Genomic DNA, 23,919 nt, shown 5'->3' with positions numbered 1-23,919 from the left:
AAATATGAAGCCTGTTTGCTTCAATGGTAACTGTTGCCATGCCAACTTTCCTCTCCCCTATTCTTTACAATGGGATTCCATTGCAGAGCCTTTTACACCAATCAGAACAAAGTGAACGCTGCTCCCTAACCAGTCACAGCACAGTTAACTGTTTCATGCCTGTGTGCTGTATGCCCGGGTGTAGTGGTGGCATCTGTCCTGTAGTATGATTAATATGGAAACCCAGTGGGAAGGATGGCTGTGTGTTAAAGCTAATGAGGTGATGTGTCTTAAAAATACCAATGTCTATATATCAAGAACAATGTCTATATGTCAAAACCAATGTCTGTATATCAAGACCAATGTCTATATATCAAGACCAATGTCTATATATCAAGACCAATGTCTATATATCAATGTCTATATATCAAGACCAATGTCTATATGTCAAGACCAATGTCTATATGTCAAGACCAATGTCTATGTCAAGACCAATGTATATATATCAAGACCAATGTCTATATGTCAAGACCAATGTCTATATGTCAAGACCAATGTCTATATATCAAGACCAATGTCTATATGTCAAGACCAATGTCTATATGTCAAGACCAATGTCTATATATCAAGACCATTGTCTATATGTCAAGACCATTGTCTATATATCAAGACCAATGTCTATATGTCTATATATCAAGACCAATGTCTATATGTCTATATGTCAAGACCATTGTCTATATGTCAAGACCATTGTCTATATGTCAAGACCATTGTCTATATGTCAAGACCAATGTCTATATATCAAGACCAATGTCTATATGTCTATATGTCAAGACCAATGTCTATATGTCTATATGTCAAGACCAATGTCTATATGTCAAGACCATTGTCTATATGTCAAGACCAATGTCTATATGTCAAGACCAATGTCTATATATCAAGACCAATGTCTATATATCAAGAACAATGTCTATATATCAAGACCAATGTCTATATGTCTATATATCAAGACCAATGTCTATATGTCAAGACCAATGTCTATATGTCTATATGTCAAGACCAATGTCTATATATCAAGACCAATGTCTATATGTCTATATATCAAGACCAATGTCTATATGTCTATATATCAAGACCATTGTCTATATGTCAAGACCATTGTCTATATGTCAAGACCAATGTCTATATATCAAGACCAATGTCTATATATCAAGACCAATGTCTATATGTCTATATGTCAAGACCAATGTCTATATGTCAAGACCATTGTCTATATGTCAAGACCAATGTCTATATGTCAAGACCAATGTCTATATATCAAGACCAATGTCTATATATCAAGAACAATGTCTATATATCAAGACCAATGTCTATATGTCTATATATCAAGACCAATGTCTATATGTCTATATGTCAAGACCAATGTCTATATGTCTATATGTCAAGACCAATGTCTATATATCAAGACCAATGTCTATATGTCTATATATCAAGACCAATGTCTATATGTCTATATATCAAGACCAATGTCTATATGTCAAGACCAATGTCTATATGTCAAGACCAATGTCTATATATCAAGACCAATGTCTATATGTCAAGACCAATGTCTATATGTCTATATGTCAAGACCAATGTCTATATGTCAAGACCAATGTCTATATGTCAAGACCAATGTCTATATATCAAGACCAATGTCTATATGTCAAGACCAATGTCTATATGTCTATATGTCAAGACCAATGTCTATATGTCAAGACCAATGTCTATATATCAAGACCAATGTCTATATATCAAGACCGATGTTCTATATGTCTATATATCAAGACCAATGTCTATGTCTATATGTCAAGACCAATGTCTATATGTCAAGTCCAATGTCTATATGTCAAGACCAATGTCTATATGTCAAGACCAATGTCTATATATCAAGACCAATGTCTATATGTCAAGACCAATGTCTATATATCAAGACCAATGTCTATATATCAAGACCAATGTCTATATGTCAAGACCAATGTCTATATGTCAAGACCAATGTCTTTATGTCATGACCAATGTATATATGTCTATATGTCAAGACCATTGTCTATATGTCAAGACCATTGTCTATATGTCAAGACCAATGTCTATATGTCAAGACCAATGTCTATATGTCTATGTGTCAAGACCAATGTCTATGTCAAGACCAATGTCTATATGTCAAGACCAATGTCTATATGTCAAGACCAATGTCTATATGTCAAGACCAATGTCTATATGTCTATATGTCAAGACCATTGTCTATATGTCAAGACCAATGTCTATATGTCTATGTGTCAAGACCAATGTCTATATATCAAGACCAATGTCTATATATCAAGACCAATGTCTATATGTCAAGACCAATGTCTATATGTCAAGACCAATGTCTATATGTCAAGACCAATGTCTATATGTCTATATGTCAAGACCAATGTCTATATGTCAAGACCAATGTCTATATGTCTATATGTCAAGACCATTGTCTATATGTCAAGACCAATGTCTATATGTCAAGACCAATGTCTATATGTCAAGACCAATGTCTATATGTCTATGTGTCAAGACCAATGTCTATATATCAAGACCAATATCTATATATCAAGACCAATGTCTATATGTCAAGACCAATGTCTATATGTCAAGACCAATGTCTATATGTCTATATGTCAAGACCAATCTCTATGTCTATATGTCAAGACCAATGTCTATATGTCAAGACCAATGTCTATATATCAAGACCAATGTCTATATGTCATGGCCAATGTCTATATGTCAAGACCAATGTCTATATGTCTATATGTCAAGACCAATGTCTATATGTCTATATGTCAAGACCAATCTCTATGTCTATATGTCAAGACCAATGTCTATATGTCAAGACCAATGTCTATATGTCAATACCAATGTCTATATGTCAAGACCAATGTCTATATGTCAAGACCAATGTCTATATGTCAAGACCAATGTCTATATGTCTATGTGTAAAGACCAATGTCTATATATCAAGACCAATGTCTATATGTCAAGACCAATGTCTATATGTCAGGACCAATGTCTATATGTCAAGACCAATGTCTATATGTCTATATGTCAAGACCAATGTGTATATGTCAAGACCAATGTCTATATGTCAAGACCAATGTCTATATGTCAAGACCAATGTCTATATGTCTATATGTCAAGACCATTGTCTATATGTCAAGACCAATGTCTATATGTCTATGTGTCAAGACCAATGTCTATATATCAAGACCAATGTCTATATATCAAGACCAATGTCTATATGTCAAGACCAATGTCTATATGTCAAGACCAATGTCTATATGTCTATATGTCAAGACCAATGTCTATATGTCTATATGTCAAGACCATTGTCTATATGTCAAGACCATTGTCTATATGTCAAGACCAATGGCTATATGTCAAGACCAATGTCTATATGTCTATATGTCAAGACCAATATCTATGTCTATATGTCAAGACCAATGTCTATATGTCAAGACCATTGTCTATATGTCAAGACCAATGTCTATATGTCTATATGTCAAGACCAATGTCTATATGTCTATGTGTCAAGACCAATGTCTATATATCAAGACCATTGTCTATATGTCAAGACCAATGTCTATATGTCTATATGTCAAGACCAATGTCTATATGTCTATGTGTCAAGACCAATGTCTATATATCAAGACCAATGTCTATATGTCAAGACCAATGTCTATATGTCAAGACCAATGTCTATATGTCAAGACCAAGGTCTATATGTCAAGACCAATGTCTATATGTCTATGTGTCAAGACCAATGTCTATATGTCTATATGTCAAGACCAATGTCTATATGTCTATATGTCAAGACCAATCTCTATGTCTATATGTCAAGACCAATGTCTATATGTCAAGACCAATGTCTATATATCAATACCAATGTCTATATGTCAAGACCAATGTCTATATGTCAAGAACAATGTCTATATGTCAAGACCAATGTCTATATGCCAAGACCAATGTCTATATGTCTATGTGTAAAGACCAATGTCTATATATCAAGACCAATGTCTATATGTCAATACCAATGTCTATATGTCAAGACCAATGTCTATATGTCAAGACCACTGTCTATATGTCAAGACCAATGTCTATATGTCTATATGTCAATACCAATGTCTATATGTCAAGACCAATGTCTATATGTCAAGACCAATGTCTATATGTCTATATGTCAAGACCATTGTCTATATGTCAAGACCAATGTCTATATGTCTATGTGTCAAGACCAATGTCTATATATCAAGACCAATGTCTATATATCAAGACCAATGTCTATATGTCAAGACCAATGTCTATATGTCAAGACCAATGTCTATATGTCAAGACCAATGTCTATATGTCTATATGTCAAGACCAGTGTCTATATGTCAAGACCTATGTCTATATGTCAAGACCATTGTCTATATGTCAAGACCAATGTCTATATGTCAAGACCAATGTATATATGTCTGTGTCAAGACCAATGTCTATATATCAAGACCAATGTCTATATATCAAGACCAATGTCTATGTCAAGACCAATGTCTATATGTCAAGACCAATGTCTATATGTCTATATGTCAAGACCAATGTCTATATGTCAAGACCAATGTCTATATGTCTATATGTCAAGACCATTGTCTATATGTCAAGACCATTGTCTATATGTCAAGACCAATGTCTATATGTCAAGACCAATGTCTATATGTCTATGTGTCAAGACCAATGTCTATATATCAAGACCAATGTCTATATGTCAAGACCAATGTCTATATGTCAAGACCAATGTCTATGTCAAGACCAATGTCTATATGTCTATATGTCAAGACCAATGTCTATATGTCTGTGTCAAGACCAATGTCTATATATCAAGACCAATGTCTATATATCAAGACCAATGTCTATATGTCTATATGTCAAGACCAATGTCTATATGTCAAGACCAATGTCTATATGTCAAGACCAATGTCTATATATCAAGACCAATATCTATATATCAAGACCAATGTCTATATGTCAAGACCAATGTCTATATGTCAAGACCAATGTCTATATGTCTATATGTCAAGACCAATCTCTATGTCTATATGTCAAGACCAATGTCTATATGTCAAGACCAATGTCTATATATCAAGACCAATGTCTATATATCAAGACCAATATCTATATATCAAGACCAATGTCTATATGTCAAGACCAATGTCTATATGTCAAGACCAATGTCTATATGTCTATATGTCAAGACCAATGTCTATATGTCTATATGTCAAGACCAATCTCTATGTCTATATGTCAAGACCAATGTCTATATGTCAAGACCAATGTCTATATATCAATACCAATGTCTATATGTCAAGACCAATGTCTATATGTCAAGAACAATGTCTATATGTCAAGACCAATGTCTATATGTCAAGACCAATGTCTATATGTCTATGTGTAAAGACCAATGTCTATATATCAAGACCAATGTCTATATGTCAATACCAATGTCTATATGTCAAGACCAATGTCTATATGTCAAGACCAATGTCTATATGTCAAGACCAATGTCTATATGTCTATATGTCAATACCAATGTCTATATGTCAAGACCAATGTCTATATGTCAAGACCAATGTCTATATGTCTATATGTCAAGACCATTGTCTATATGTCAAGACCAATGTCTATATGTCTGTGTCAAGACCAATGTCTATATATCAAGACCAATGTCTATATATCAAGACCAATGTCTATATGTCAAGACCAATGTCTATATGTCAAGACCAATGTCTATATGTCAAGACCAATGTCTATATGTCTATATGTCATGACCAGTGTCTATATGTCAAGACCTATGTCTATATGTCAAGACCATTGTCTATATGTCAAGACCAATGTCTATATGTCAAGACCAATGTATATATGTCTGTGTCAAGACCAATGTCTATATATCAAGACCAATGTCTATATATCAAGACCAATGTCTATGTCAAGACCAATGTCTATATGTCAAGACCAATGTCTATATGTCTATATGTCAAGACCAATGTCTATATGTCAAGACCAATGTCTATATGTCTATATGTCAAGACCATTGTCTATATGTCAAGACCATTGTCTATATGTCAAGACCAATGTCTATATGTCAAGACCAATGTCTATATGTCAAGACCAATTTCTATATGTCAAGACCAATGTCTATGTCAAGACCAATGTCTATATGTCTATATGTCAAGACCAATGTCTATATGTCAAGACCAATGTCTATATGTCAAGACCAATGTCTATATGTCAAGACCAATGTCTATGTCTATATGTCAAGACCAATGTCTATATGTCAAGACCAATGTCTATATGTCAAGACCAATGTCTATATGTCTATGTGTCAAGACCAATGTCTATATGTCAAGACCAATGTCTATATGTCGATGTGTCAAGACCAATGTCTATATGTCAAGACCAATGTCTATATGTCAAAGCACAAGGGACATTTCTTCAGTGGACAGAATGCCACTGCAGAGGTCTTCTCGTGATAAGATGTCATATATAGCTGACCATCACTGACCCATTTGACCACTAGCTGACCACTAAGCTCCAGTGACTAACCAGGGAATGATAGAGCCAAATATTTGTGCTATTAAATTAACAAAACACCCGCTGCTTGTCTCTCATCAATCATTCATCATATAGGCATTTTCAAATGTCAGCACTATACACTCACTACACATCTATATGTTTCCTACTGTTCCTGCCCCAGTTATTGCCTCCCACTTCGTAATTTAGCAGCTAGCTGATGCTTTGTGGCTGTCCGCTGACGCTGTCCTTGGTGCTGAATTGCAGCAAGCCAATATCAGTGTCTGACTTGGCATTAGTTTAGTTTATCGTCCACCACAATGAAATCGGGGAGGCGACTGTGGATCGGTCTCTGTCCATTCGTACATTAGCCACATGCGATATCTCAGACAGCACTAGGCCGATTTTGACGAGATTTGGGTCTTGCTATTTTGACGACAACGATGCGTCTTGCCATAGAGATCCCACATTTACAAAATGACACTAATTGGCCTAAAGCCGGAGCTATGGTAATTAACTGAAATGTGTTAGTTGTGAGATTTATCTCAATTGGCCCAAGGGGGACGCTGCATCTTTTGTGGGGGATGACATGTTTACTGTTGCCTTGTTTTTTTAAATGAAATGGGCAACTGTGCAACAATTCTAAAAGGGGTAATATAATTTGGCTTTTGGTACATAACTCCCTTGACAATATTAAATAAGTATGCTGCTGAGTTGTTACATTACTGCACCCTCCTGCTACAAGGGCAATACATTCAAAGAAGTATGACTGCTGGAAATCAATATCATGTTGGCAAGTTTTAACAATGTATAGAGACATATGTAAAGAAGAAAGGCTGTAACTGAAATATAAATTAAGTGTTCATGTATTTAATATTACATGGACACAAACTGGTCTAATTTAATTTCAACTGGTCTAGAGACTTGTGAAAAACCAAGATAAAGTTGTATTCTCTTCTGATTATGTGACTATCACTTTTTAACTACAACAATGGATCTATTTGATCCAACATCTACTCACCATACTGTCATAGTATATCAGCTCCAGTTCGTAATCCGGCAGAATATCCGTCCGGTTGTTTACCAGATCCAAAGCCATCTGCGCAGAGGGGAGACATGCTTGGCCGCCCGGCCAACCGCCGCTCATGGGGAAGAGAGCTCCGATGTAGAGTTTCTTCTTGCCTAGGGACGGGCACGGCCAAGAGAGGAGAAGTAAGGTGAGCGATGCTCGAAGTGCAATATAGCCGGACGCAACACTCGATAATTGCCGCAGACTTTTTCCAATTACCGCCATGGTCAGGTAATTTGAATTGAAGCGATATGCGAATGTTGCAGTGGAGTTGGGTTCGTATTAGAATAATAGGAGATTATGTTGTAATTAAAAGTTTAGAGAGCCTCGAGGTGAATTTGCAAAGAATCGCAATAGCATTTCATAGCAAGAACTTTTCGCTCTCCAAAAAGTGGATTCACGTGTTCGCCTCGCTAACATACAGTGAATGATTGTTAGAAAAAAAAAGAAATAGCCTAGCTCGCCTGCTCTTATATTATTTCAGTGGACTAATAGTCTCGATTTATAATTTGTCCGTGCAGAGGTCCATGATATACAACCCAAATAGTTAATGTGTTTATCAACGTTGAATGTTGGGTTTATAAATAGGGTATAACTTGTTTGGAAACCACGTTTGCCTCTTTTTGTCGTTCAGTAGGCAGAGTTCAATAATTCCAAAACCTAAAATGAAGTGTTCAATTAATTGGGTTCAGCAAATAAATTGAATGGTTTTGTTCCAAGTGCTGTAAAAGCTAATGAGGCAGGATAGTTTCCCTTTCCGTCGCGATTGAGAATATTGGACAGACATTAAAATAATGCTAGTCGGTTATTTCTAATGATTCATGATCACCATGATTTTGCACCGAAAGGTTTGCGCGCGCGACCAGTCCAGACGGCAGAAAATGAGCTCCGGGTTACGAATAACGTTTGAATTGTCCTTATTCTCTGGTTAATAAAAGCAAATCGCACTGTGCGTAATTTCAGGATTTTAAAATAATCTGTCCGCGCAACGACCCGTATTTCCAATTGTAGAGGATGAAACGAAGTGTCCAGGAATGTTACGCGAAAGGTATATCATCCACTGCAGCAGAGGCTATGAGTGTGCGTCTGTGTGTGTGCATGTGTGTATGAGCGAGGACAACTCGGATGATATTTGCTCTTCGGTGGATGTGTAGAGACATCGAGAGAGCAAGTGAGACAGGGGGATGGTTAAGGGGGCACTATAAACTGCAGTGCCTATTTACCAACTTTTGAATTGTGTGTGCGTGCGAGTGTGTGTGTGTGTGTGCGTGCGAGCGTGTGTGTGTGTGTGCAAAACATAGTTTCTACAATCAAAGAAGTGTGCAACACCTTGTTTCTACAATCAAAGAGTATTGGCACACTCTCAGTATCTGTCACTCTCTAATTCATATTTTGGGAGCAATAGATTATTAAAATCAATATATGACTAAGTTAACTTTATCTGGGAAAATAGAGGGTACACTGATATAAATCAAATATTTGAATATCAAATCAACATAGACTTTAGATTGAAAGTGAGCCAAATCGATTCTCAACCACATGAACCAATGAAAGAACATTCATTCACACAAGCCACAAGCCAATAGAAAGACCATAAAATGCCTCGAGGGCTACTTTGAGAAATCAGCAAAAGCAGTGGGACCAGTCAGTGCATCAATTTCCCTGCTCTCCTTTTCCCTTCATTTAAGCTGACCTGGAGTCAGTCTGTGTGATGTATAGCCAAGATCTGCTACTGTACAGGCTACAGCATACCTGCTGTTTGAACCATCTGTCCACTTTAATAAGGATCTGACACTTTTTTTCAATTTTCGCCTAAAATGACATACCCAAATCTAACTGCCTGTAACTCAGGCCCTGAAGCAAGGATATGCGTATTCTTGGTACCATTTGAAAGGAAACACTTTGAAGTTTGTGGAAATGTGAAAGGAATGTAGAAGAATATAACACAATAGATCTGGTAAAAGATAATACAAAGAAAAAACCAACTGTTCTTTTGTATTTTTTTTGTACCATCATCTTTGAAATGCAAGAGAAAGGCCATAATGTATTATTCCAGCAAAGCTGTAATTTAGATTAGTGTATGTGCAAAGTTTTAGACTGGTCTAATGAACCATTGCATTTCTGTTCAAAATGTTGTATCAAGACTGCCCAAAAGAATTTAAGCTTTCTGCCAATATCAGATATGCCTATGTCCTGGGAAATGTTCTTGTTACTTACAACCTCATGCTAATCACATTAGCCTACGTTAGCTCAACCGTCCCGTGGAAGGTACACCGATCCCGAAGAAGTTTTAAAGCCTCCTCTCATTGCCCTTTAAATCAGCCAATGCAGCACTGACCGCATCCCAAATGCCTCCCTATTCCCTATAAAGTAGAGCTCTGGTCAAAAGTAGTGTACTCTAAATAAAATAGTGCAATTTGCGACGCAACCACCGTTTCACTCTCAGCTCTTAGACAGGGCTCTCATACCCCCAGTAGGCCAATATGAATAACATAATTAGAACCAGCTATAATACAATTATAGAATTAGTCCGAAAATGCTACCCTCCCATGACTCCACCTCTTCCACGGCTAAAATGTAACACCTGACTCATTGGCAACAGCTACTGGCACTCTGGGGACTAGAGAGTAAACCCAATGCTATAAATGCATTCCACCTTTGCTCAATAATTAGGCTGGTTTTAGGTTCTCTATGTAATATCACTGTAGAAATACTCTTATTGTGCACTTTGGGATAGATTGTGTGATGGAGAAATAGCCACCTTCCTCCACCTCAGTACGATTACAGTGGAATGGATTTACTACAGAATTGCATCTGAATACAGTAATAGTCAATAGCAGACCCAAAGCTACTAACTGTTATCGAGTATACTTGGCAAAGGTGGCAATTCAACTCACAGCCCTTGTGTTGCCAGCCAGCACCATGCGTGTTCCAACCTCTAACCCGCTGAGCCATCTGTAGCCCACAATGACGTAGAACTCCTCTGTCTCATAGATCACCTGTCTGAACTTCGCAGCATGCCATGTATTATTCACACCTGATATTTAAATGCTATTCCATTACGCGGCCGTCTATATGCCAGCAAACACCGAACAACACATAGTGGGGCAGACATTTGTCACAACAAGAGCACTCTGAAAAAACAACATTTTGAATAGACGTTATGGCAAATAATATAATGCTAGTTCCAAATACTGCAACTCTCAGTTGGATTGCGTGCATGGTGCACATCGTAGAGTTTACTTAAAGGGGCAATCTGCAATTCAAACAAAAACAAAATCAAAGTGTTCACCTCGCCACTGGTTTTAGTAAATAACTGAGGGATGGGGCTGGAGAAATGTAACCACTCTCAAATTGATAGACAGAGCTATGGAAGCAGGGACTGACTACCCATGATATTACTACCCATGATATCATGTTTTTAGGCTATATAGTGTTTGTTTACAATTACATTGTTTATAAAACATACCCAAACATACCCTTGTAAAACTGACCATCCTTCCAATCCTCGACTTTGGCGATGTCATTTACAAAATAGCCTCCAATACCCTACTCAACAAATTGGATGCAGTCTATCACAGTGCAATCCGTTTTGTCACCAAAGCCCCATATACTACCCACCATTGCGACCTGTACGCTCTCGTTGGCTGGCCCTCGCTTCATACTCGTCGCCAAACCCACTGGCTCCATGTCATCTACAAGACCCTGCTAGGTAAAGTCCCCCCTTATCTCAGCTCGCTGGTCACCATAGCATCTCCCACCTGTAGCACATGCTCCAGCAGGTATATCTCTCTAGTCACCCCCAAAACCAATTCTTTCTTTGGCCGCCTCTCCTTCCAGTTCTCTGCTGCCAATGACTGGAACGAACTACAAAAATCTCTGAAACTGGAAACACTTATCTCCCTCACTAGCTTTAAGCACCAACTGTCAGAGCAGCTCACAGATTACTGCACCTGTACATAGCCCACCTATAATTTAGCCCAAACAACTACCTCTTTCCCAACTATATTTCATTTTTATTTATTTATTTATTTAGCTCCTTTGCACCCCATTATTTGTATTTCTACTTTGCACATTCTTCCATTGCAAAACTACCATTCCAGTGTTTTACTTGCTATATTGTATTTACTTTGCCACCACGGCCTTTTTTGCCTTTACCTCCCTTCTTACCTCATTTGCTCACATTGTATATAGACTTGTTTATACTGTATTATTGACTGTATGTTTGTTTTACTCCATGTGTAACTTGGTGTCGTTGTATCTGTCGAACTGCTTTGCTTTATCTTGGCCAGGTCGCAATTGTAAATGAGAACTTGTTCTCAACTTGCCTACCTGGTTAAATAAAGGTAAAATAAATAAATAAATAAATAAAAATAATGGAGTAAAACAAGATTATACTGTATTTTGGGTTCTGATGTGGTATGACGTTTATAAGTGATATTCTTCAATAATCAATATAATACATGTACTGTATAAATCCAAAAGTGGATGTAGCAACTACAGATTTCCCCTTTAACTCTGGTTAAATAATCTCCTTCTTATAAAAGCACATCGCTAAAGAAAAGCTTCAAATTAAATCACAAAGCAGATTATAATTTTACGGTATTTTTGTACAGATCTGTGCTCGTATGTGTGACTAAAATGTCGCCCACCGCCTTAGAAACTAAACGCTGTCGCAACACCTCTGCCTGAGCTATCTATTATATCAACTGTATCAGTGGTGGGATCCAGTGTGGTACAGGAATCCCTATTCTGGTTAACCTATAAGAACACAGGGCTTAAGATCACAGAAGAGAGAATGCTTTTTCTGACTTCCTCTGACTGCTGCTAACACACACCCACACACACACCTCCACACACAGACACAGACAGACCTGGGTGTTAACCTTTACCCAGCTGAGAAGGCAGTAAGTGGGTGTTGATACCACACTGAGTGAAAAGTGGAATGAAGAGAGAGAGAGAGAGCGAGAGAATGTGAGAGAGTGAATGAGAGATAACAGGAGAGAGTAAGCCCGGTTCACATTTCATGGAGATTTTGGAAGGAAATTTGCTTTCTATGCACCGTTAGGACAGGTTGGCGCAGGAGAAGACTAAGTTGAAATGAGTGAGTAATGTTGTTGTTAATGGTTGATAATAATCATGAAATAATTATTAGTGATATTATACAATCTGAAAGAGTTGAAAAGTGTTACGCCAGTATTTTACGACAGGCATATAATAGGTAGCCTCTTAAATTAAGCAATAATCTTCAACAAAAATGACAAACAAATAATAATCTTGTCAATGCCACAAGGACAACAATTTAACTATAACATATTTTGTGTAATTTCTACTCTTGGCAAGGTAGCCTAGTGCTTAGAGCATTGTGCCAGTAACCGGAAGGTTGCTGGATTAAATCCCAGAGTTGACAAGGTAAAAATCTGTCTTTCTGCCTCTAAGCAAGGCAGTTAACCCACTGTTCCCTGGGTGCCGAAGACGTGGATGTCGATTAAGGAAGCCCCCCCTGCACCTCTCTGATTCAGAGGGGTTAGGATTAAAAGCAATAGACACATTTCAGTTGAACGCATTCAGTTGGACGATGTGGTGTTGACAAGATTATTATTTCCCTTTATCTAATTCGAATCAGTTTAAATCCTTCACCAGTAGAATTACTGGTCAACAGAAGGCATCCTGCTCTAGGATGATGTACCACTGCCCTCTTGTGCTTAACAGAAGCATTACAACTTTTTGCAACATTTGTTTCAATGAGCTTTTACATTCATAGACAACCCAACCAAAACCAATCTCTCTTACCTTTGTAGTTTCTGTCATCTGTGGCAAGCAAATAGAAAAGACAAAATTACATTTGTTAATAGTCAAAATGATTTGGTGACTGGTAGCGTATGTAAATGCAACACTAACACTGTGTGATGTTTGTGAATTGTTTCATTCTTCATGGATTGATGCGCTATACGTGTTACTCATGACACATGTACAGTACTCCATGCTCCTTAAATTGAAATCAGTATGTAGGCCTACTGTAGACTACTTTTACTGTAATCTGTATACCCTGTGGAAGTGACGGCCACTTCCGCTTCACTTCCGGGTCATGTCCCAAAATCTCTCTAATGGGCTTCAAGATTATATCATAAAATTAATTTAATATATATACAGTACCAGTCAAAAGTTTGGACACGGTAACTCATTGCATTTATTTATTTATTTTTCTACATTGTAGAATAAATGTGAAGACATCAAAACTATGAAATAACACATATGGAATGATGTAATAACCAAAAAAAGTGTTCAACAAATCAAAATATATTTTAAGTAGCCACCCTTTGCCTTGATGACAGCTTTGCACACTCTTGGCGATAAGAACGATAAGAACCAATTAGTTACAGGCCGTCTAATGTTTTGTATATTATATTAAGCAGGTTTTTTTTGCCAGCCAATACTGTTTGAAAATGAAAACAATATATCAAATAAATGGAGACCTGCAAGCTTTTCAAAATAGAGAAATATACAGCTGATTGGTGGGAGATGTAGTTCATGTGTGTAGTTCAAATAAAATGGTTGTAAATTCTCGGCTTCGTGCTTCTTCTTGGGCGTCAAATATGTTGAAGTAAATTCATACCAAAGCACATATACATTTCAACAAATATGAAGCCCACTCTTAGCCTACAAAACGAGAACAGATGTAAAATTGATGGGGTATTACACAATTATTCATAAAATATGGCTTGTGTCCACCAGGTGACAGTACTATAACTCCCTGTTTAAGACAAGTACACAGAACAAGGGGGTGAATGTCAATTGTATTTCCTGGATTTCTCGCATCCTCCCTTGTACCATCAAATGTGAACTGAAGATTATTTTACCTTTTGTTGTTCTAAATTTGTTTGCTGTATATATATTAAATTAATTTTATGATATAATCTTGAAATTCATTAGAGAGATTTTGGGACATGACCCGGAAGTGAAGCGGAAGTGGCCGTCACTTCCACAGGGTATACAGACAATACAGTAAAAGTAGTCTACAGTAGGCCTACATACTGATGTCAATTTAAGGAGCATGGAGTACTGTACATGTGTCATGAGTAACACATCAGTAGCGCATCAATCCATGAAGAAAAAAAAAAATCTCAACAAACAAATTTAGAACAACAAAAGATAAAATAATCTTCAGTTCACATTTGATGGTACATTCATACGATGCATTCGTTACATATGATTGACTCCCAAGTTCTTGAGGAACCAAGGGGAGGAACCTCTGACCTTCTCCGCCGTTGTGTTTTGAGGAGGCGGCAAGGAGAGAGGATGCGAGGATTCAAGGAAATACAATTGACATTCATCCAAAAAAGCTGAACATTTATCATTTGTACCTATGCACAAACCTATGATTTGCACACAAAACAAAGCATATACACCATTGTAGAATACATGCCTGGACACACAACTATATTGACAATATATCAATGTACACTGAGTGTACAAAACATTAGGAACACCTGCTCTTTCCATGACAAAGACTGACCAGGTGAATCCAGGTGAAAGCTATGATCCCTTATTGATGTCACTCGTTAAATCCACTTCCGTCAGTGTAGGTGATGGGGAGACAAGTTAAAGAAGGATTTTTAAGCCTTGAGACAATTGAGACATTGATTGTGTATGTTTGCCATTCAAAGGGTGAATGAGCAAGACAAAAGACTTAAGTGCCTTTGAACGGGGTATGGTAGTAGGTGCCAGGCGCGCTGGTTTAAGTGTGTCAAGAACTGCAACACTGATGGGTTTTTCACACTCAACCGTTTCCCTTGTGTATCAACAACGGTCCACCATCCAAAGGACATCCAGCCAACTTGACACAACTGTGGGAAGCATTGGAGTCAACATGGCCCAGCATCCCTATGGAACGCTTTCAACACCTTGTAGAGTCCATGTCACGACAAATTGAGGCTGTTCTGAGAGAAAAAGGGGTGCAACTCAATATTAGGAAGGTATTCCTAATGTTTTGTACACTCAGCGTATATAGATTTGTCTATGTATGTTTCCATGGATACATGTGTTGTTTTTCCATTTCGAAGCTAAACCAAAACATATAATATCAACACAAACATCACAATTTAATAACATAAATAGATTGGGATTCCATTCCGCACTTACAGAGGCAGACCGGTTTGGATGAGTCCCACTTGCCCAGCTTGGTGCAGTGTGTGATGTTCCTGCCCTCCAGCATGAAGCCAGCATGGCAGCTGTAGTGCAGCACGGTGCCCTCCACCGGTGGCCCAGGGGGCTTCAGCGCCACCCTCCCATTCTCCAGGGACGTCCACACACGAGGGCACAGCAGCACTGGGAGAGAGATGGGCAGAGTAGTGGGAGGAAGGTTAGTGGGAATGACAGCAGTCATATTTACATGACATGTACTAACTGCCAGTGTGTTTCTGCTCTCATGCCAACTCCTTATGGAACAAATATGGCATGACAATTCTACAAGGAGTTGGCAAGAGAGCAGAAAACAGACTGGCACTCAGGCTAATACGGTACCAGTGTTTATTTTGGCATCTTTTTTCTATTTAGTTTTAGTCTTCAAATAAATGTCAGTCACATTTTAATAATTTCCTTCTTTGTTACTTTTCGTTATTATCAGTCAACAATAAATCTGGACAATTTGTGTCTTGTTTTAGTCAGTGCATTTCTTTCCAATTAAATAATTAATTCACTACATGACCAAAAGTATATAGACACCTGCTCGTCCAATATCTCATTCCAAAATCATGGGAATTAATATGGAGTTGGCCCCCCCTTTGCTGCTATAACAGCCTCCACTTTTCTGGGAAGGCTTTCAACTAGATGTTGGAACATTGCTACGGGGACTTTCTTCCAATCAGCCGCAGGAGCATTAGTGAGGTCGGGTACTGAATTTGAGCGATTAGACCTGGCTCACAGTCGGCATTCCAATTCATCCCAAAGGTATTCGATGGGTTTGAGGTCAGGGCTCTGTGCATGCCAATCAAGTTCTTCCACACCAATCTCGGCAAACTATTTCTGTATGGACCTCGCTTTGTGCACAGGAGGTATTGTCATGCTGAAACAGGAAAGGGCCTTCCCCAAACTGTTGCCACAAAGTTGGAATCATAGAATCGTCTAGAATGTCATTATATGCTGTAGCATTAAGATTTCCCTTCACTGGAACTAAGGGGCGTAGCCCGAACCATGAAAAACAGTCCCGGACCATTATTCCTCCTCCACCAAACTGTAAAGTTGGCACTATGCATACGGGCAGATAGCGTTCTCCTGGCATCTGCCAAACCCAGATTAGTCTGTCGGACTGCCAGATAGTGAAGTGTGATTCATCACTCCAGAGAACACGTTTCCACTTCTCCAATGTCCAATGGAGGCGAGCTTTACACCACTCTAGCCAAAGCTTGGCATTGCACATGATGATTTTAGGCTTCTGTGCTGCTGCTTCGCCATGGAAAGTCATTTTATGAAGCTCCCAATTAACAGTTATTGTGCTGATGTTGCTTCCAGGGGCAGTCTGGAACTCGGTAGAGTGTGTTGCACTCCCTTTCTGTGAGCTTCTGTGGCCTACCACTTTGTGCCTGAGCCGTTGTTGCTCCTAGACGTTTCCACTTCACAATAACAGCACTTCCAGTTAACCAGGGCATCTCGAGCAGGGCAGACATATGACGAACTGAATTGTTGGAAAGGTGGCATCATGTGATGGTGCCACATTGTAATGTTGCTGAGCTCTGCAGTAAGGCCATTCTACTGCCAATGTTTTCTATGGCGATTGCATGGGTGTGTGCTCGATTTTATTCCCCTGTCAGCAACGAGTGTGGCTGAAATAGCCGAATCAACTCATTTGAAGGGGTGTCCATGTAACCGATGTGAAATGGCTAGCTAGTTAGCGGTGGTGCGCACTAATAGCATTTCAATCGCTCTGAGTGATGTCACTCGCTCTGAGACCTTGAAGTAGTTGTTCCCCTGTTGATGTGTGCAGAGGGTCTCTGGTTCGAGGCGAGGGACAGAAGCTAAAATGTTAAATCCACATACTTTTGTATGTATAATGTATTTACCTCTTACTTCCATCATGTGCACATTCAGACAGACTTGTCCAACTAGACATACTATCCCCTAATATATCTGGCACATTGCTATTGCAGCCGATTGTAACCAATGTCAGCCATGATTTAGCGCTTTCCAACAATGCCAGAATTATTACTGTACTCCTAACCTCGTCTCCAGGATCCAATTGCTGACGCATAGAGCCTGGTAACAGTGGGGACCGTTTGGGATTTACTGAGTGACAAGATAATCAATTCAAATTCTGAGCGAATCACACTGTGAGGAGTGGCACCAAATCGATGCAGAAAAGTTTTGTTATGGTGCGTCACATATCGCCGTTCATGCTAATAGCTAGCCAGCGTAACTCTGCTAGCCGTCCTGTAACACGAGAGACACTGATGTCACTGAATGCTGTTTACACACTTAAGATATAGTAGATTCTGTAATATCCATGTTGCACGAGCTAACCGTTCTCTTCGTTGCACACGAACACAAAAAATAATAATACTGCCCACCGGATGCAGGACACTTAGAGGGAGTTTCTAAGGGTTGCGGTAGATGGTGATAGGCTGAGAGATCAGCCAATTAAAACCAGTGGTTGTTTCGTCCGCTCCTGCCATAGGCTTCCTGTCAAGTCCCGTTCTGAGGCACTCGGAAACCAGATGGTTCGACAGAAAGAGAGCCAGCTGGTCGGCTAATACTCCTAATACTCAGCAAATAGCATTAAATATTTCCAATCTGAAATAAACTGCGCTCACATTTTCCGACCGTGAGAGCATCAACACAGATGAAGAACAGCGCACATGGGAAAATAGAGCTTCCAATCTGATGTGATCAAAGCAAAACTAAGCCTACATTGAAAGTAAGAGAGACTAAACATTCTTTCTAGTTAAGGTTAGTTGCAATGGAAGTGTCCTGGCCTGCTGGCTATGCATCAGTCAAAAAGTTTGACGAGTGACTGAAGTGACATTTGTGGGAGAGCTGGGCAGATCACCGCGGATCAATCAGCAACTGAAAGACGTTAATTCTGCCAATGTGAGGATTGTATTAAATATTCTGCAAAGGCATGCATATTTATGATTGGAAAAAAACAGATGAAAAGGATCTTCATGTCAAATTGAATGCCAATTTGTCTCATGTGGAATTATCATATCGTCACATTTTCATCAACTAAAATGAAAACTAATTTGTGACCGTTTTCGTTTTTTAATGGCTTCTCGTTGTCGTCATTCGTTTTCGTCAGGAAAAATAGGTTGTTGACAAATATTTTGTCATAGTTATTGTTGATGAAATGAACACAGAGCAGAGTGGTGCTCAATGATACATCAGAGATACATCAGAGATATCCTTAAGTAGTGGCAGTGATATAGTCTAGTCAATCCAGGAATTCACTCTGACAGGCATTGAAGAGGGAATTTACCCTTAGAGAGTGACAATAGAGTGACAATGAAGTTAAACTGGTTGGCTGTAAATAAAGTAGAGAGTACTTACGACACCTGCTGTGCTGTGTGATATCAGTCCATGTGCCGTTGGGAAGGCACTTCCTGACCTTAGGGCCCACTATGACCCTGTTCCCCCTGCAGATGTACTCTATCTCATAGTCCACTGGTAGGATCTGCACATTGCGAATCTGCACACAGCAATAGATGACGTAGATAGATGTTTAGCTGTCTTTAAATATGTACATCGCCTGACCAATGAGTCATTTTTCCTATAGACTTCCATGCTTTGCTATGATTAGGACAACAACAACATGGTTGCCACTAGATATGGCCATGGTAGAGAGAAGCAAAGGGGCGATAATGTCAGAATTGACAAGCAACTATATGAGCTATTTCTACTTTATCTAGGGTTGGATATGATTAAAGGAGTTAATGTAAGGGCTTTTGACAATACTGTGATAACAGTGGTAGTACACTCTTAGAAAAAAGGGTTCTTCAGCTGTCCTCACGGGAGAACCCTTTTGGGTTCTATGTAGAAACCCCGGAAAGGGTTCTACGTGGAACCCAAAAGGGTTCTCCTACAGGGACAGCCGAATAACCCTTTTAAGGTTCTAGATATCACCTTTTTTTCTAAGAGTATACTGCGATGGTATTGAGAGTACTGTACCTGTTCTTGTGTCAGGCCTCTGTAGCGGATGCCTCCATCTCTGGGAGGACGGATGATGGCACAGCCTAAAAAGGATGAGAGAAAGACGTGTGGAAAAATAATCACTTACAGTAGTCTACATTACAGCCATGAGATGTATTACACTCCAATTATAATCCTCACACCATCTAACGCCTTCCTCCATGCATTCAGCAACATTGTGATGATGCTCCATTTAGGTCATTTTGCAATCTCTACGGTATTTTTAACTGCTAACACACTTACACAAACACACATGTACACACACAAACACCATAATTACCTCCAGTTGTTGAATTATGTATGGCCACAACAAGAGATGGCAGAGCATACAGAATTATAAGAAACAATAGCTGTGCCATTACTGGATCTGGGGAGAGAGAGAGAGAAAAAAAAACTAAAGGATTAAATAAGAAGATAAAAGGTAGAGACAGAGGGAAGTTAGCTATCAACAGCCTCTATACAGAAGTACAGTCATTATATCGTAACAAAAACCTCAAGTTCATTGGAGATACCAACATTCATAATGGGACAGTCTTAACAAACACATACACTACTGGTCAATTTTTTTTAGAACACCTACTCATTCAACTGCTTTTCTTTACCTTGATGACAGCTTCACACACTCTTGGCATTGTCTCAACCAGCTTCACGTGGAATGCTTTTCCAACAGTCTTGAAGGAGTTCCCACATATGCTGAGCACTTGTTGGCTGCTTTCCTTCACTCTGCAGTCCGACTCATCCCAAACCATCTCAATTTGGTTGAGGTCAGGGAATTGTGGAGGCCAAGTCATCTGATGCATCACTCTCCCTCTTGGTAAAATAGTCCTTACACAGGCTGGCAGTGTGTTGGGTCATTGTCTTGTTGAAAAATAAATTATAGTCTCACTAAGCCCAAACCAGATGGGGTGGTGTTTTGCTGCAGAATGCTGTGGTAGCCATGCTGGAAAAGTCTGCTTTGAATTCTAAACAAATCACAGACAGTGTCACCAGCAAAACACCCCCACACCATAACACCTCCTCGTCCATGCTTTATGGTTGGAAATACATGTGGTGATCATCTGTTCACCCACACTGCGTCTTACAAAGACACTGCGATTGGAACCAAAAATCTTACATTTGGACTCCAGACCAAAGGACAAATTTCCACCAGTCTAATGTCCATTGCTCGAATTGCTTTGCCCAAGCAAGTATCTTCTTCTTATTGGTGTCCTTTAGTAGTGGTTTCTTTGCAGCAATTCAACCATGAAGGCCTGATACACGCAGTCTCCTGTGAACAGTGGATGTTGAGATCTGTTACTTACACTCTGAAGCATTTACTTGGGCTGCAATTTCTGAGGCTGGTAACTCTAATGAACCTATCCTCTGCAGTGGAGGTAACTCTGGGTCTTCTATTCCTGTGGCGGTCCTCATGAGAGCCAGTTTCATCATAGTGCTTGATGGTTTTTGGGACTGCACTTGAAGAAACTTCAAAAGTTCTTGACATTTTCTGTATTGACTGACCTTCATGTCTTAAAGTAATGATGGACTGTCGGTTCTCTTTGCTTATTTGAGCTGTTTTTGCCATAATATGGACTTGGTATTTTACCAAATAGGGCTATCGTCTATACTCCTCCCCTACCTTGTCACAACACAACTGATTGGCTCAAAGGCATTAAGAAGGTAAGAAATTCCACAAATTAACTTTTAAGAAGGCACACCTGTTCATTTAAATGCATTCCAGGTGACTACCTCATGAACCTGGTTGAGAGAATGCCAAGAGTGTTTAAAGCTGTCATCAAGGCAAAGGGTGGCTACTTTGAAGAATCTCAAATATATTTTGATTTGTTTTACACTTTTTTGGTTACTACATCCATATGTGTTTCTTCATAGTTTTGATGTCTTCACTATTATTCTACAATGTAGAAAATAGTACAAATAAAGAAAAACCCTTGAATGAGTAGGTGTTATAAAACTTTTGACAGGTAAAGTAATTCATAACCATTGACAATGACAACCCAGATTATCATCTAAACAACTGCTCAAACAACAACATACACCAACCTTCATATGTACACTATTCATCTAGAACAAAAACCTCACCTACAGCAGTTCAGTGAGTCGTGCTCCTGCCGCTAAAGACCAGTGTGTTAGTTGTTACTAATATGTGCTGGCTCCATGCGCTATAGAGACATAGTATGAGAGCAGAACTCACTCTGCCATAACCCTGTGCATAATGTACAGATTTCATGAGCTCCTCCCACGGTGGAGTGGGATAGGTTAAGATTGCTCACTCAGTCCAACAGTGTGCTTTCAGTGCTAACACAGATGACAGAGCAGCCATAGGAGTGTGTATTAAAGTATAAATACACCTAAATATAGCCACTCGTTTGAAGTGCTGAATAATGAATGCAACTTCATCATGTTGTCACACGAAGAGATGGAGAGAGAAAGAGGAGGGGAGAGAAAGAGGGAGAGAGAGAGAGGACAGTGTGTAACAAAGCTCCACCGTGAGACAGATGGTGGGAAGGAAGGGAAGGGGAGTGAAGGAAGACAGACACTGTTGGATACTTCATTCGCATTATGGTGTATTTTTAGAGCACTAACAAGAGCATGCAGGAAGAGAAAACACGGAGAGAGAGAGAGAGAGAGAGAGAGAGAGAGAAAGAGAGAGAGAGAGAGAGAGAGAGAGAGAGAAAGAAAGTGGGTAATGCAACGAGAAGCATGTGTGAGACAGAGAGAAAGAGAGAGAGAGAGCAAGCTAGAGAGGGACATCACAGTGGGAGACACTCCTCACATACTGAGATACATAAAAGCAAACTGTGTGAGCGAGGTATGGATCAGACAGATTAAAATATATCAAGCTAGCCAGTTTAATAAATATTATGGTAATATCAGTGGTCTATATTAAATCAACAAGCTGCTCTATATCTTTAGGTGCAGAAAGACTAATTTCTGCACCATGGACAGCGGATGTATCTGAACAAAAGATTCCAACTGGGACGAGCATAGAGAAACATATTTCAGGACCATGGACAGCAGCACCCACGGCATCACAGAGATTTATCTAAGCCAGAGACCAAAACGGCGACACAACATTCCATCCAAGAGATGTAGTTTATTTATTAAGCAAGCCACATCTGACATGCTATTATAGAAATGCTAAAGCAATGCAAAAATAGCCATATGTTTACAATGGTGCGCAGGTGGATTTAAACATCGAAACACGTGCACTGGGCTGATATTGCCTACAAACGCTTTAATGAGGGTAGCTCTTAAGGTGCCACCAACAGTAGGCTACCGGTAGTTGCTGGTCCGTGTTGACACGGCCGGGAATCCTTGACGGCCTATGGAAGAAGGCCAGCCCTATATCCGTTTGCAGAATTCAGATTTGAGAAGTTCGGATTTCATGTTAATTCTAGGTTGCCGTTCATTCCCATAGTATAAATACATTCACTGAAAACGTGCGCAATAAATCTAAAGATAAACTAACGTCATTAATAGGTGGGACTGTGTGTTATATTATGCTACGATATTAAAAAACACTGTAAAGTCGTTGCTGCTTGGCGAAACCTGTCATTTACGAGAATACAATTACCAAAGGCTAGAGTAGACCTGTCATCTGAATACAAATATAATACAAACAGCCACATTTATGCAAGCTTGATTCATTAGAATTATACACCATTGTTTAGGTTGCATACTGAGTATGATATTGTAGCATGTAATAATGTATACTTACAAATACTTTCGACGCGCTCAGTCAAGATGACCTTATGTCCATCGGTTGCGACTCGTTTGAGATCACCCAAATGTCGAATTATTTGGTAAAATGTGCTTCTTTGCAACGTATTGTATGTCTATGTTTGTATGGCTATAAATGGCAACCCGGTCCCCGTGCATAGCGTATACATTGAATGTCAAAAACAACCGTATTAATCAGTCTATTGCCATCTACTTTAATTTCGTATGGTGAAAAGTCAGAAACGAAAAATGTACATATAAATACACGCACTATGTACAATCGCTTCCCCATGTACGACGAAACACCAAATCCTCACACTCCCTCCCTTTTGCTCTCTCCCTACAATCTCCAGCTAATTCAC

At 39.0% G+C, this 23,919-nt stretch overlaps 1 protein-coding gene across 4 annotated transcripts in view; it reads right to left on the bottom strand.

Moving 5' to 3' along the window:
• Positions 1–23,919, bottom strand: part of LOC109902100 (gamma-aminobutyric acid type B receptor subunit 1) — a 51,880-nt gene extending 27,961 nt beyond the window's left edge. Inside the window, exons 1-7 of one of the 4 annotated variants that reach the window (XM_031786679.1) lie at positions 23,556–23,919; positions 20,118–20,204; positions 19,817–19,881; positions 19,199–19,337; positions 15,803–15,988; positions 13,454–13,471; positions 7,613–7,773 (exon numbers count right to left, since the gene is read on the bottom strand). In XM_031786679.1, coding sequence (XP_031642539.1) covers positions 7,613–7,773; positions 13,454–13,471; positions 15,803–15,988; positions 19,199–19,337; positions 19,817–19,881; positions 20,118–20,196 — 648 coding nt within the window. In that variant the 5' untranslated portion in view covers positions 20,197–20,204; positions 23,556–23,919. Of the gene's footprint in view, positions 1–7,612; positions 7,774–13,453; positions 13,472–15,802; positions 15,989–17,718; positions 17,856–17,876; positions 18,233–19,198; positions 19,338–19,816; positions 19,882–20,117; positions 20,205–23,555 lie in introns of those variants that run through there. The other 3 variants (XM_031786682.1, XM_031786683.1, XM_031786680.1) reach the window with 3 other exon arrangements.

This window comes from Oncorhynchus kisutch, linkage group LG13 (genome assembly GCF_002021735.2).
Source record: "Oncorhynchus kisutch isolate 150728-3 linkage group LG13, Okis_V2, whole genome shotgun sequence".
NCBI classification, from domain to species: domain Eukaryota; kingdom Metazoa; phylum Chordata; class Actinopteri; order Salmoniformes; family Salmonidae; genus Oncorhynchus; species Oncorhynchus kisutch.
This window is presented reverse-complemented; position numbering and strand designations above follow the sequence as displayed.